Source organism: Mixophyes fleayi, chromosome 3 (genome assembly GCF_038048845.1).
Source record: "Mixophyes fleayi isolate aMixFle1 chromosome 3, aMixFle1.hap1, whole genome shotgun sequence".
Classification (NCBI taxonomy): Eukaryota; Metazoa; Chordata; class Amphibia; order Anura; family Limnodynastidae; genus Mixophyes; species Mixophyes fleayi.
Genome location: NC_134404.1, coordinates 343,422,680 through 343,440,405, shown reverse-complemented (window position 1 = coordinate 343,440,405; position 17,726 = coordinate 343,422,680). Strand labels below are relative to the sequence as shown.

The 17,726-nt window shown below is 41.7% G+C and overlaps 1 protein-coding gene across 1 annotated transcript; it reads left to right on the top strand.

The window, feature by feature from the left end:
* Positions 1–7,493: 7,493 nt before the first annotated feature.
* LOC142143270 (uncharacterized) lies at positions 7,494–12,125 on the top strand (the record flags this gene model as incomplete). Its single annotated transcript, XM_075200982.1, has 6 exons — positions 7,494–7,580; positions 8,230–8,443; positions 8,651–8,721; positions 8,983–9,051; positions 11,112–11,249; positions 12,087–12,125. Coding segments are annotated over 6 exons (618 nt in total), but the record flags the coding sequence as incomplete, so codon positions are not given.
* Positions 12,126–17,726: the final 5,601 nt, after the last annotated feature.

The window sequence follows — 17,726 nt, the reverse complement described above, 5'->3', positions numbered from 1 at the left end:
CAGCCCCTATCGGATCATTGGAAAGGGTAACTAATATACAGCTATTACAGAAGTTATTTTCCAGAAATATCAGTCACCAATGTCAGTTTTACTATTGGCTGATAACGCGGATGTCGTACAGTAGCCACACCCACTTTCCCCGCCACCAGCTACAATTGCTATTCCCCAGAGGGCCTGAATCATCTTCAGGCGTAAGTCCTGTATCTTGCATGAAAAAGCTCTGCGCATGCTCAGAAACAGACTTTACACGAATGAGCACAATTGGCGGCAATTCATGTCCGAATGGAACTGACACTTGTAACCGCCTACGACTTGGAGGAGAACGTACAGTAAGAGTGCGCTGAGGGTGTGTACACAGGTATCTCCTAAGTATGTGTGTTTTTAGTTGTATCATGTGCTCCAGCTACAGGACAGGTGTAAGTGCCGAGTGACAGTGAGGACTGCATGTATGTACGCCACAACATGTGTGTGCATGTAAATATACCTGGGAGTGCAGGGGCAAACACAGGATTTGTAGAGGGGGGTTTCCACTCCACGCCACCAGTGGGAGTGACCAGCATGCATGGGGGCGTAGCTATAATTTTAGACAGTGATTGGCTGCTCTCCAACTCTTCCTATCCCCATAATATACATGGACAATGCTGCGTGCACTACTGTTAGGTACACGCAGCTCTCCCTTTTCAAGCAGAGCCGTGTGAAGCGGGGCAGGGTCCAGCCACCTCAATTATACAGTGCCCCAGGCTTGGAGGGGGGTTTCCAGGCACTAGGAACCCCCCCCCCCCCTCGGTTTGCCTATGGGGTGTCATCAGCGCGCTGATATAGGCTTTGAGTTGAGAGGAACGCGCTATGGATCATCGCATCCATCCATAGTAGACCCTGGTGAATGAAGAGGTTGTCACTTCCACGGGACGTACGCTGTAGTTTTCTATATTAATTCCTTCTACTCCACTCAAAATTACATATCCAGCTCTGGGAGGAGTTGTCCTTTGAAAACAACATTACTCATGTGAGATTTAGTGGTAAAGCTTCTGAAAAGGAAAACCAATCAGATTCTAGCTGTCATTTATCTTTTACATCCTACAAAATGAAAGCTAGAACCTGATTGGTTGCTGTTGGCAACACCTCCACTTCTTTCTAGAAGGTTTAGTAAACCTTCCCCTAAGGGGTAAATTTACTAAAAATCATGTTTGGTGGTGGTTTATTGCACCAAACCACCGTATTTACTAAAGGGCGGTTTGAGGCTGCGATGTAAAATATGTGGCGGATTGAAAAGAGCTAAACTGCCGGCGGATTGGTCAAATCCGGCATCAAAACCGCCAAAAAAGAAAGGTTTTTCTATACCTGCTTCTGATTGGCCTGATGGCTCAGACATGGTGTTTGAGTTATTAGAACATAAGAGGAGGCACCATTATATTAAGGGGACATTATTATTGTATGATTATATCATGGGGGCACTATGCAGCACCACATGTGTGCATCATAAATAATTATTGCACCCATAATTTATGTGTCAGTGAGTCCTCCTCTTACGCTCTGAATGTCCAGCTAGCTCAGACCGCACGCTGAAACCTCACTTCTCACATCCACCTCTGTTTTCCCCGCGGTTTGTCAGACAGCAGCTTAGTAAATCCAGCTGTTTGTGTTTGATCATGTTAAACATTGTCATGGTGATTTGTAACACTGTGATATTCAGCCTTTTCACTGGCGGTTTGGCCTTTAGTAAATCTTACGGTTTTAAAACCATTGGAAAAACGTCCCGAAAACTGTCCCTTTAGTAATTTAATCCTAAGGGCTAGATTTACTAAACTGCGGCTTTGAAGAAGTGGAGATATTGCCTATAGCAACCAATCAGATTCTAGCTGTCATTTTGTAGAATGCACTAAATAAATGACAGCTAGAATCTGATTGGTTGCTATAGGCAACATCTCCACTTTTTCAAACCCGCAGTTTAGTAAATATACCCCTAAGTGTCTTAACTGCTACAGTTATGGACATTTTGCAATCTTTGATGCTAATGTTTAACGAATGTGTTAATCTAATACCATGTAACACATTTATAACTCTGTATGAAATATGCCAATTACATAACATTGTGTATGTACAGAATAAAGTGTGACCTCTGGTCCTTGCACGGAATGTGATTCTTGTGGGCACCCTAACGTTCCGTACGATACTAACTTGTATAAGTCATCAGCTTCCATCTGCGGCTTATCGTAATTAAATGAACATTAAAGAGGAAGGGGTACTGAGCACACATAATACATGTCAGATGGGTTTTGTGTTGTGCTAACATGTGTGACTGTGACCAATCAGGATTACATTACTTTGATGCAATTAATCTTTCTGTGTGAGTCAATGGACGACTCCATTGATGGTGGAATCAGTGTGAGGTCTGTTCGGACTGAGCAATACTTTCGTTTATGGTAACTTTGCTACATATCTCGTCAGTCTTGAATATTTCCAGGCCTCACGGTGGAGGTACAATTATGACTGTTTTGCCTGGTGCCATTATCCTCAGTAACGGTACTAAGGGGCACATTTAACAAATGACGGTATTGCACTATCGTGCACTTACCGTGAAAATAGGTGAAGGAAGTCTGCAATTGATATTTAAGACAGCTCCGTTCGACTGTTCAATCTTCCAAACCACTAATTTTCGCTGCAGTTCGTTTTTTCTAACAGTCACTATTCAACAGAATGGTGACTGCTCCTGGCCGCAATCTAACAAGTCCCGAAAAAACATTTTTTTCGGGAACTTGTCATGTTAATGTACCAGCTGCAGCTGGCGTACATGAGGAAATCTAATGCTGTCAGCTCTGCTCCGGAGAGCAGAGCTGAACAGCGCATGTGTGGAGGGATCACATGATCCCTCCCTGTCACTCACAGCTCTCTCTCTGCAACGATAGTTGCAGAGACAGAGAGGGGATCTGTGTGCGCATGTCCAGTTCTTGGAACTGGACATGCGCACTTGAAGAGTGAGGAGAAGACCCGGAGACATCGCTTCCGAAGACGCAGGTAAGTATGTTTTTTTTATCACTGAAACAGCAGTTTTTCGGAACTGCTGTTTCATTGCACGGCTGTACATAAATGTGAGAAGTAGTTCAATCCTTATCATTGCGATAAGGATTGAAAACTACTTTTCACTTTATGTGAATAATGATAAATGTGCCCCTAAGACACATGAATTTCACCAAACTTTCTAACACTACTTCCAATGTAGGACACAGAGCAGGTACCAGCTTTGCAACATTTAATTTCCATAATTTCTGCTTTTCAGAAAGAAACTCTACAGAAAATAAAATGTTTGGGCTTCGGCCTTTGATTGTTTGGAGCCGAATCTTGTTCTGATCTGATTGCCCATCCCTGTCATATGCTCTGCAAGAACCGGGAGTGAGATGCCTCCTGTTCACCGGTTCTGGATTCAGCGTAGCGTCTAGCGGTCTTGGCACTGACGTCGTTCCCTCTGGTACAATTCATTTGTTTATGAACTGCATCAAATGAGAGCAGGGTAAACCTGCCTCTAATGGGCCAGGAGAATCTGCTCCGTCCATATGTGAACACTTAATTATCAAGCAGGATATGTTACAGAACCTCCTATCGGTGGATTGATTGTGTTCATATCAATTTCCTTCTGTCTATTGATCTTCAAAACACAGGAGAAAATAAATGGCCGTCTCTGCTAATGACCATCTGTGTAGCAGCAGGAGATCGTTCCTGTAACACATAATCCTTTTATTGCTGATTCAATAGTTCTATGTCTGGACTGTCAGTTTTTCCTTTGTTGTACGTGATGTACATTAAAGGGTTAAACACGTCTTCGTTGTCAGCAGCACAAAACTAATTCCACTTATTAAGCTGTTTACAGCATCCTAGAGTCGTTCCCAGCACCCTGCCAGTCCCTGGAATGAGTTTATACGTTTATTTTCATCAACAATAAATACTATTTCTGTGTAATGAACTCGTTTATTGTCAAATCTTTTTATTGAATATTTCAGTTACTGGCTACATTGCTGCAAACATATCTCCTCCCTTTATGAGTAAATGGAAGCGGTAACTTATATGGAGCAGATGTTTCACGACAAGGAGAACGCCAATTTTAAGGTCCTGTCCACTCGCTGCACAAGCTGACATTCCTCAGCATCGCTCATCATGGAGAATTACTCTGACTTAAATATATATATATTTCTAATGAGGTCTTGATTTGGAATAGACAGGGTAATACTCGAACATAGTCCTCCTGCTGAATAGCCCCATACTGATGTAAGGGGGACATACCTCCAAAATTTCATCCATGTGGGCAGCACTATAATATTGCAATAATGTAGGAGAGCCAAATTATCCAAATCTTTCCGGTCTAAACACCATAAAGGTCATTTATGATCCTGAAAATATGTGTAGGTTCAATACATTTACTCCTTAGACCTAACAAGGAACATGCCCACAATACGCCCACAATACGCCCACAACATACTCAGAGAAACACATTACTGAGATCTTAGTTCTGGTGGAAAATGTGATTACATTACCAGCTGTTATGGAATTTACAGCAATGTTTTATGAACAGTAGTTGACCTTTATTGACTAATGTTGGCCATAGATCTGTCACGATCCGCCTGGCAGCTCCTACCTTTTGGACTTTATTATTTGTATTTGTTCTTTTTATGTGTTTGCAGCAGTACCTCTGATGTCCAGAGGTGCTGCTATTGTGCATTTCTTGTGCTTTAGGAGTTAAACTTTCAGTTCACTAATTATCCCTTTCCCCTCGGTGTGGTCTCATTTTCCTTATTTATACCTGTCACTCCCAGCACACATTGCTGGTTATTGATGTCATATCCTGTTGTTGCACCCTGTGGATTCTTCCTCCTGCCTTGCTCCTCTGGTTACATGCTGCATGGAATCCGTTCATACCTCCTGCTTCCCTGCATTAGCTGTGTACCTGCTGGTTTCTGAACATTCATATTACTTCCTGCATCAGCTTGCACCTGGTATCTATGACTACTCTTGATTACCTGTTATTTATACTTTTCTGCAAATAAACAGAGTGTTTTCACCATATTCGTGGCTCCTAGCTGTACTCCTGTATGTAACCGTGACAAGATCTTTGAGGCGGTTCACAAAAACTTTTGTAGTGGTAGCTTCAAACTGATCGTATTATTGGTTTGTGGCTGTCCCATTTATCCAGGTCATAATTTGCTTTTAAGTAGATGCAGTATTTCAGCCAAAGACATTACAGTTTTATAAAGTGACATCTCAATCATCATCTTTTATCTGGTACAGTGGCATAAGCAATAGGTTACTAAAAATCATATAATATACAATTCCTAAAACTTCTAAAACTGCCAAGTCAGATGGTTTTTATATGCTGACACTTTGTTATCCTCTTACCACCTTCCCCATTTCCAGAGCCCATTTTTCCCTCCATTTGCCAATTATGTCTTCATTGGCTGCTTCAAATTCTTATTTTCCTTCTCTATCTCAACACCACCTCTGTCAAAATCCACCAACACCATCTCTCTCCCGAATCACAATACAATCTTCTTCCGTCGACCAAAACCATCTCCCCAATTCACCAACATAAACTTTCTCCCAATCAGTGTCACATCTGTCCCTCCACCAACATCATCTCCATCAACCAACACCATTTCTCTCTCCCATTCCACTAACACCATTTCCTTACTTCTACCAAAACAATAAAAATCCCTTCACCAACACCATGTCTTTCCCTCCTCCAAAATCATCTATATCTAATTCCAACAACACCATCTCCTTCTGTCCTCCAACATCATCTGCCTCCACCAACACCATCTCCTTCTGTCCTCCAACATCATCTGCCTCCACTAACACCATCTCCTTCTGTCCTCCAACATCATCTGCCTCCATTAACACCATCTCCTTCTGTCCTCCAACATCATCTGCCTCCATTAACACCATCTCCTTCTGTCCTCCAACATCATCTGCCTCCCCTAACACCATCTCCTTCTGTCCTCCAACATCATCTGCCTCCACTAACACCATCTCCTTCTGTCTTCCAACATCATCTGCCTCCACTAACACCATCTCCTTCTGTCTTCCAACATCATCTGCCTCCACCAACACCATCTCCTTCTGTCCTCCAACATCATCTGCCTCCACCAACACCATCTCCTTCTGTCCTCCAACATCATCTGCCTCCACCAACACCATCTCCTTCTGTCCTCCAACATCATCTGCCTCCACCAACACCATCTCCTTCTGTCCTCCAACATCATCTGCCTCCACCAACACCATCTCCTTCTGTCCTCCAACATCATCTGCCTCCACCAACACCATCTCCTTCTGTCCTCCAACATCATCTGCCTCCACCAACACCATCTCCTTCTGTCCTCCAACATCATCTGCCTCCACCAACACCATCTCCTTCTGTCCTCCAACATCATCTGCCTCCACCAACACCATCTCCTTCTGTCCTCCAACATCATCTGCCTCCACCAACACCATCTCCTTCTGTCCTCCAACATCATCTGCCTCCACCAACACCATCTCCTTCTGTCCTCCAACATCATCTGCCTCCCCTAACACCATCTCCTTCTGTCCTCCAACATCATCTGCCTCCCCTAACACCATCTCCTTCTGTCCTCCAACATCATCTGCCTCCACTAACACCATCTCCTTCTGTCCTCCAACATCATCTGCCTCCATTAACACCATCTCCTTCTGTCCTCCAACCTCATCTGCCTCCACCAACACCATCTCCTTCTGTCCTCCAACATCATCTGCCTCCACTAACACCATCTCCTTTCCGCTACCAAAACCATCTCCCTCCCTCCCTCTGGCAACACTGTGTCTCTCCCTCCACCAGAATTATCTCTATCCAAATCCAACAACACCATCTCCTTCCTCTACAAAAACTATGTCACCGTCTCACTCCTAGTCACTGTCATATCCCTCTGTCTACCAACACCATTTCTCTCCCATTACACTAACACCAACTCTTTCCATATATCAAAATCATCTCCCAACCTACACAGATTTTAATGTATATGACTCAGTATATGACCGTAAAAGTGCTATTTGTTTGTGCCCAATTTGCAATCAACTCTGTATCACCCCTGTTGTGTGCAAATACTATACATCATACAATATACATTATACATCATATTATACATACTATACATCATACAATATACATTATACATCATATTATACATACTATACATCATGCAATATACATTATACATCATATTATACATACTATACATCATACAATATACATTATACATCATATTATACATACTATACATCATGCGATACATACTATACATCATACTATACATCATACTATACATACTATACATCATACTATACATCATACTATACATCATACAATATACACTATACATAATATAATACATACTATACACCATACTATACATACTATACATCATACTATACATCATACAATATACACTATACATAATATAATACATACTATACACCATACTATACATACTATACATCATACTATACATCATACTATACATACTATACATCATACAATATACATTATACATCATATTATACATACTATACATCATACAATATACATTATACATCATATTATACATACTATACATCATACGATACATACTATACATAATATAATACATACTATACATCGTACTATACATCATACGATACATACTATACATCATATAATACATACTATACACCATACTATACATCATATTATACATACTATACATCATATAATACTTATTATACACCATACTATACATCATACGATACATACTATGCATAATATAATACATACTATACACCATACTATACATCATACGATACATACTATACATCATATAATATATATACTATACATCATATAATACATACTATACATCATATAATACATACTGTACATCATATAATACATACTATACACTATACATCATACTATACATACTGTACATCATATAATACATACTATACACTATACTATACATCATACAATATACACTATACATCATATAATATATATACTATACATCATATAATACATACTATACACTATACATCATACTATACATACTGTACATCATATAATACATACTATACACTATACATCATACTATACATACTATACATCATACAATATACATTATACATCATATTATACATACTATACATCATGCGATACATACTGTACATCATGCTATACATCATACAATACATACTATACATCATACTATACATCATATTATACATACTATACATACTACACATCATATTATGCATACTATACATCATACTATACATACTATACATCATATAATACATACTATACATCATACTATACATCATACTATACATCATACTATACATACTATACATCATACTATACACCATACGATACATACTATACATACTGTACATCATACTATACATACTATACATCCTACTATACATACTATAGATCATACTATACATCATATTATACATACTATACATCATACTATACACCATACGATACATACTATACATACTGTACATCATACTATACATACTATACATCCTACTATACATACTATACATCATATAATACATACTATACATCATACTATAGATCATACTATACATACTATACATCATACTATAGATCATACTATACATCATACTATACATACTATACATCATACTATACACCATACGATACATACTATACATACTGTACATCATACTATACATACTATACATACTATACATCATACTATACATACTATACATACTATACATCATACTATACATACTGTACATCATACTATACATACTGTACATCATACTATACATACTATACATCATACTATACATACTATACATCATACTATAGATCATACTATACATCATATTATACATACTATACATCATACTATAGATCATACTATACATACTATACATCATGCTATAGATCATACTATACATCATACTATACATACTATACACCATACTATACATACTATACATCATACTATACACCATACGATACATACTATACATACTGTACATCATACTATACATACTATACATCATACTATACATACTATACATCATACTATAGATCATACTATACATACTATACACCATACTATACATCATTATTCTTCTGGCTCACACATCAGTATTGGACTGGACACCACTTCTTATTGATATCTATGTACTGAGTGACATAACGAGGCAGTAACACATCTAGCGATCACTATGGAGACTCATTGTGTACATTATAAATGCCATTTACATCCTTATAAGTTTCTTAATAATCTGAGCGTCTCCCTCATTACAGCCTGCAGTGATCCGCACATCATCTAGTATATTGTCAGATATTGGTGAGCCCATCACTTAATCGCCCCTTCATTCAGCCCCAGACGAGCTATATAATTGGATATAATAAACTGCAGCTATTACTTAATTGTAGGGTGTGTGAAATGTGTGCACAGCTAATACCAGACAATGAACATCTGCTCCCATTATATTCTACATTGCTATGAGCCATAATTAGCCACAAAGAAACAAACACTTATTAAACAAAATATATCACAGATCTGGGATGTAACAGTATTTACTAAAAGTCCCCATACAGGAAATACCAAATCCTCATAGAACATCTCAGACTCCTCTATGTAACCGTGTTCGCATCGGAGGCTGGGATTATATTGTAGTGTACTGCTGGGATTAATGAAATGTTAAGTGTGATATTCATACTATAAGTGTCAGTTCCATACTGTCCTATGGATAATATATAGTCAGTGCAGTGATGGGAATCTGCTGCCAAAATAACCCCAGTAATTTAAATATAATTTCTCATCTTGCACCTCCCCCTATAATGTTCTATTCAGGCATTTTTAGAATAGTTTATCAAAGCCGCCCATCAATATTTAACATTGTTATTAATTGTTAAGAGCTTATGACAGTGATACATGGTCTGAGCTCACTAACGAGGGATCTACAGACACAATCATTGTCTAATCCACTCACGGGGGAATCCGCTTAATCAGCCGTAGGACGTGTAGCTACAGAAGCTGCCGGCTCCGGTGTACCCAGAGCAACCAGACGGATTCACCAGGGTACAAATATCCTGGGTCAAGTTACTGGAGATTTCAGGATTTCTCTTACTGACGTCTGAGCAGTGACTGGGGATAATGGGGATTTATTGTCTCTGATCCCTTTACTGACCCACACAAGTAACTTTACAAATGTCACAAATCTTTGGGTTAATATAACGTTCTCTATTTTACATCAAAACATTTTTTTAGTTTAGTTTGGTGTCTCCAGATACAGATGAAGAAAGAGAAGGTGAGAATCGTCCACCCCAGTGTAAAGAGTTTGGAGAATGAAGGAAATTTTTTTACAAAAATAAACCAAATGCCATAAACATACAGCGTGGCGGGGTGAGAGCCGGGGTGTAATACATTAACAAAGGGCCCCCTTCACTGAGCAAGCCACGGCTCTTGTGCACGCAGAGAAGAGCAGATTGTGGACACCGCACAGGATCGGGCCGCAGTCACCCCACGCTTGGGCTGCACCGCGGTACGAATGCAGGAGTATACAGGGTAACTTGAGCTTGTTTCAGCTGTTGCCGCAGGACTACAGAGGGGAGAACATTTGCGCCAACTCTAATCTGCTGGTCAACAAACTCTTAAGCTGAATACACACCTACACCATTTACCTTCAGATCTGTGATCTTCATCTCTCATAACTATCTGTTGAAAAGATGGTGACTCTGTACACTGTACAGACATCTGCCTAGACTGCTGGTCGTGACTGTGTACACAATGCCACATTTGCCCGACATCGATGCCCTGCAGCTGCCGTGCCCAGGAACAGGGAGAAGAAAGAAGAGACTATAAACTACTCACCGGTCCTGCGTTCCAGCGGTGAGTACTTCCATTCTTACCCGACAGGTCCCGACAGCAGAGGGCAAGTGAGCCAATCAAAGCTCACCTCCCACTGCTGGCCAATCAGCGGCCGGATAAGTGAGCCAATCCTGGCTCACCTCCGGCCATTTGAACTGTTGGCGCCCCGGTGAGCCAATCAGGGCTTGTGGTGCCGCCGAATGACATCAGTTCGTGGTGGCCATTTGCGCCACCGGGCGCAGCCATGTTGAAGTCAGTTCCCTGACAGAGGAGAAGGAAGAGGACGTTATGGGACATCCAGCAGCGGAGAAGCCGAAGACGCTCACGGTGCAGCAAGAGAAGGAGCTGGTGAGGAAATCATCGGCGGGAAGCCCTTGCAAGGAATAAGAGGGCCCTGCCAAGAAGGCAGCTGGAAGCAGAGCACCAAACCGGAGAAGAGAGTCTGGACCCAGGGACGACGACGTTGGGGCAAGTTGAAAGTCCTGAGCAGAGCAGGTGAGTATAAAAACCTCGGTTGGGCATAAGACCCGTGGAAAATTCGGGAATAATGGGCACAAGGCCCGGTCGCAGTTAGAACATAGGCAGGGTTTTCTTGGGCACTAGGCCCCATAGATAGAGAGAGTGGGGTACAAGGTCCCAGCAGTAGCATTTGGGCACAAGGCCTAATAGATAGCTGTAGAAGGGCGCAAGGCCCTTGAGTGTAACGAAGCGCAGGTTAGTGGGGCGCTAGGCTCCTGACAGAGCAGCAGGGCGGCAGCCCTGTAGTTGTTAAAAGGAGGGACAGTAGGTCCTGGTGGTTAGCAGGGCAGTAGGCCCTTATAGTTGGTAGTAGGCGATAGGCCCAGGTTCAGCAGGACTCTAGGTCCCTGGGTAGTGTAGGTGACACTTGGTCCCTTGATAGTTAAGTGGATAAGTTACTGAGAGTGGCTTACAAAGTCCCTCTATCCGTCCGAAAAGGGCACCTAAGTCCTGAGCCCCAGGACAAGTCGGGCTTAACAGCCGGGGCTCAGGCCGCGGGCGGAGGCCTGTGGAGCAACAGAGCTCCAGTGGACCCAGACGGCCAAGGATGTTTGAGTGGAGTAGAAAGTTACGGTGCGTCTCGTAGTGGTCCCTCAGGATTGGGTGAGTACCTGGGGTGTTGGGGAAGGGATTGTTCTATGTCGCTTTGTCTCCTTTGTTTTACAGGCATTGGTTGTCAGACGAGATCTTTTGGAAGACCCCTGAAAGTGAGAACTCCCTGGATCAGCAGGGACACATGGAGTCGCTGTAGTAGACCCGCTTCCATGAGTATAGCCCGGCGAGGGCTGTTCCCGTGGTGCACTCACCTTGAGGAACTGCCCCTCCTGTATTTCCCCCTTTCCCTTACAGCATAATGAGTGCCCTGGCAGATGAGATAAGGGGCCCTTTCCCCTGTTGCGTTCGGTCGCTCGGACACCCCCACACCTTTTTACAGTTCTATTGTTGATCATGATTTTTAGGACGTTTATTAAACCAAATCAACAGTTGTGATGTGTTTTGGTTCGATAAAACATGATAGTGGCACAGGAAGGTTTAATTGGATGTGCTACTACATTTTCTGCGTTGTAAAACAAGATGCAGGAAATCACAGCAAGTTTTAGGATATCACCGATAAGTGTAAATATTGTTAGCTTTACATTGCATGTAAATCCATGTTTGGGCAAACAAATTGCATCCTGATTCTAAAAATAGCTCAGACCTCAGGGGGCTGGCTTACCCTGTGAGACTGTGGTCAAATCTGTATAAAAATCACTGTCTCCTGACCTGCTCCCCGGTACCTTCAACCAGGGTGAGCAAATAAACATCACTTGCTTCAAAGACCTGCTTGGAAACTTCTCTATCCCTGTGACCTACAGATTAGACCCAAAATCTAATCCGTTCCCGGTTGTTCCTGAGGTTTGGACCCAGCATCCGGTACCACTGCTCTGCCCGCTACCCTGCAGCCCTGGTCAGTGTGATAGGCCAGGGCGGATCCATCCACAGCAACCCTGATCCATAGTAAGAGGTCAGGAGTACCAGCCCAGGTGCACCAGTAACAGGGTACACTAGCAGCATCAGTTACCCAGAAGAAACCCGGTACTAGATGCCGATAAGGCCCTCCTACTGCGGCAAGAGTTCACATTTGGGATAACGAAAGGGAACGATGGCAAAGAAAGTCCAGCCAGTTCCCAGCAACAACAGACAGGGTGGCATAGGCAGTCCATCCTGTCACAAGTGCCCACAGTATTTTCTTTACCTGTTCTTGGCCTGGCTCGCTAGTGACAGCCTGGTTTGGCCTGTTCTTGGCCTGGCTTGCTGGCGATGGCGACTTTATAGAATTAGATAGAGCAAATATTGAAACTCGTCGGAGATGTCTTTGAGCTTAAGGTGTTGGAATAGTTTCTTGTGATTCACACAGTGAAGATGTCAGTAAGGTTGTATGAGACTACAATCTGCTTGGCGAATTTTGTTCAGATTTGCAAATGATAAAAGGAAAAATGATCGTACTGACCTCAACACCTGCACCAGTTTCACCAGGTATACTCTGAATAAAGTAAAAAATAAACATAACAATAATAATAACAATAATAATCTTTAAAAAAGTAGACATCATGCCCCCCTCCCTAAATCCTCAATCATCCTGCCCAATGCTAAGCAGCCTGGGCCAGTCTCCACTATAACAGGAAGACCATGAGCATGGCCTCCCTCCCACATACTACCAGCAACCAGCGAGTAGTATTAAGGCTGGGAGCCCCGGGGACTTCTCCATCACTGACAAATAATCACATAAAGTATTATCCTGGACTGAAAGCTTGTGTTGGGCGGCCGGTGACGGTTAGTGCCAGGGACTCCCGACGTTGATCATCTAGTTTTGGTCAAGCCGAGTGGGGTTTGCAATAAATGTTCTATACTGTGTGAAACTTCACGATTTACTATTATGTTATTATGTTACTATTATGTTATTTGTTATAAGTAACTTTGTACCGTGCTTCTTCAGTGCAGGCAGCTGATGGAGTATACTTAAGTTGTGACCAAAGAAAATATTGTGATCAATGTGCGACAAATCCAACAATTATTTTCCACAAAATCTGTCGAGCAAATGAAGACGATGCCGGGGTGCCTGGGGTGGATACGGGCAAGTACGGCCTCATGTGTGATAAGCAATGTTATCATTATCATACTTAGTGCATGGTGATATTTTATTGCCATTTTTGCTGCCCCTGATTAACATTTGCAGCAGCTGTTATTGAGAACCACCGTATTGTTGTGTTTATGTATCTCCATGACAACAGAATCTGTGTCATTGATTTTATTGCACATAGAAGAAAGTTTTACTCTCATCTCATACAGTGCGATAAAAGTGCACAGGGGGACAATAAACTGTATTAAATAAAAGGGATATTATTGTTGTATTTTCCTGTAACCTTTCTGTATTTGGAGGTGCTCCGGTCTCCAAGATCAAACGGAGGCGTCCATTCTGTTTACTTGTCACGTAATAGCACCATGGAAACCGCACAGAAGGGGGGTGTGGGGGGGGCTCATCTGTGTCCCCTATTAACCGTAGCCCAATTCAATCAGCTAATGTCTGAGTTTCTAAGATTACTGTAAATGGGACCCTCGGTTCTGTTCATTAATATTGACATTCCTAATTTATAATTCAAGTTTTAGTGACAGTCTGTGTTCTGTTTATACTGTATATATCATTATACTTTCGATTAAAATGTTTTTATTGTACACTTATGCCTTCCTCTTCCAGGGTTCTTTCAGGGTTCTCAGTTTCGGAGAGATCATTCTCAAGGCTTTTGTTTAGCAACGAACCATGATGATAGCAATAAAGACTCATCTATTTGCTGTCCTGCAAGAATACTCCTATTCATGATAGAGATGCTCAGGATCGGTTCCTCGAGAACTGAACACACCCAAACTTAGGGGATTGGTACTGTCGCGCGCCCTCGGAATCGAAAACGAGGCAAAATGTCATTGTGACGTCGTTGGATCTCTGATCTCACGAGTTTTGGATTCCTTTTTAAGATCCAAAATAACGAGAGGGTGGGAGGGAGGGCGGACCCCCATTTTTATTTTCTGCCACTGCTGTGTGCCAATATGTCCTAGATGTGGTAGGAACTGCCGTGTGTTTGTGTCATTGCTCTGTCGCTTACCATCCAGCCAGGTCGCTGCAGTATTTGTCCGAAAGTGTATGAAAATAATATTGTGACCTCAGAGCTGGATTAAGGCTCTGGGGGGCCCGGGGCACTTTAGGCAGGGGGGCCCCTATGATGTAACATGGTTATCATTTTAGACAAACACACAGGCAATGCTGTGTGCACTACTGTTAGGTGCACGCAGCTCTGCCTTCACGAGCAGTACAGGGTGAAGCAGGACATACCTTCCAACTGTTTCTGTAGTTGGACCCAATTCTGACTACACGAGACAGTCACCCAAATTCAGGACTGCCGGACCAGATTCAGAACAGTTGGAAGACTGTCCTGTTCTCTCCTACCTGTTTTTGTCACTTTCTCCACCTGTGGCTGCTGGTGTCTTTAGCTCAGTTGCTGCTTGTCTGGATCTTGGAATGTTGTGGGCCCTATTTGGTAAAAAAAATGGGTACATGAAAATTAGAAAATTCCAACCAACTCCGATGTTAAATCAATAGTATTCCCATTTAATATATAAACATATTTCCCTCCCTCGAAAAAGCCCTATCAATAAATTAAATGGCATTTATGTTTAAAATATATAACCATTTTCCACAATCATCTACGGCATTAAATAATTCATATTCACATTTAATAAACAGACCTAATTTTCCCCAAAACACGACACATTTATTTATGAGCTTCCAAACCACCCCAGCATCAAATTTAAAGGTCCAATCACCCCATCTTAAATTGATAGCCAACACTATTATATTAAATTGCCCCACCATCACTCCACAAATAAAAGATCACCCATTAAATAATTAGCATCCACCTGCAATCCAAGTTAAATTAAGAACCCCTCTTCCCTCCCACATTATATTAACATACTACCACCCTCACACACACACATTATATTAACATACTACCCCCCTCACACACACACATTATATTAACATACTACCCCCCTCACACACACAATATATTAACATACTACCCCCCTCACACACACATTATATTAACATACTACCCCCCTCACACACACAATATATTAACATACTACCCCCCTCACACACACATTATATTAACATACTACCCCCCTCACACACACAATATATTAACATACTACCCCCCTCACACACACAATATATTAACATACTACCCCCCTCACACACACATTATATTAACATACTACCCCCCTCACACACACATTATATTAACATACTACCCCCCTCACACACACACATTATATTAACGTACTACCCCCCTCACACACACATTATATTAACGTACTACCCCCACTAACTTTGTTTTATCCGCTCGCTGTATGACCTTGTTTCTCTTCACAAATGGGACGGCACCTGTCACGTGGTGCATGTCCCATGTGACACCAATAGCAGCCACACATGGGGGAAGGGGAGGACGGATCGTAGGAATCCGCAGCCAATGATAGAAGGTGGCTGGTCTCGGAGGATAGGCCAGCCACCAAGTAATAGAGACTTGGGCCAGTGCAGGGACCGGCCCAAAATAGTCCTTTTTTTCTGCCCAGCCCAGCGGGCATATGCCCCCCAGCTCCCCATCCTAGCCCGCCTCAGAAAATAGTATTGATACGGCACATTAAAAAAAAAAAAGAAACACTGATAAAATGACATCAGTTTTAACATAAATATATATATATATATATATATATATATATATATATATATCAAAATTATTGACATGTTATAAATGTGTTTCTTTCTTTTTAATGTGCGGTGTGTATATATATATATATATATATATATATATATTTATATATATATATATATATATATATATATATATGTAGACACCCTATTTTGTTAGTAATTAAAGTACCTATGCCTTTTCTATTAAATGTTTAATTAACATATACACACACACACACATATACATATATATATATATATATATATATATATATATATATATATATATACACATAACCACATACATACATACATACATACATGTACACATACATATTCCAAGTGAATGTGTGACTCACCTTGGCAGCCACGTTCAGCACAGCATCCCAGTAGCTTTTGGTATGTGAGGAGCTGCTGCTGCACATGCGCAGCAGCTCCATTTCGGCCATCTTAGAATAGCCTGATGTACAGCACCGCGGCTGCTGTACATCAGGGCAGCTGTCAAATTCTGCAGGGGGCGGTGCGCCTGCGTCAGGGGGGCTGCACAAGCAGCAGAATCGGATCACCAACTGACAGGTGATCCGATCAGCTGGCGGCCGGCGGCGGGGGGCCCTCAGAGAGAGGGGGGCCCGGGGCACGTGCCCCCTGTGCCCCCCCCTTAATCCGGCCATGTGTGACCTGTGAGGTGGTCAAAATTGACTGCAAATGACTTTAAAATAGTGTTATTGAGGTTAATAATAATGTAGGAATAAAAAAAGAGCAAAAACATGTGATTTTAGCATATTTTAGCAATTTTTCTTAAAAAATCCAGATCAAAACCAAAACACACGAGGGCAGTTTTGCAAAAACCAAAACACAAAGCTAATCCAGATCCAAAACCAAAACCACTTCACGGGGGTCAGTGAGCATCTCTAATTCATGAGTAGGCTCTCTATCATATTTAGACACTATTGTCAGGATGAAAGGTGGGACAATCATCTATATAGCAATAGTTACGCAGATAACCAGACGCCGCCATTGCAGTC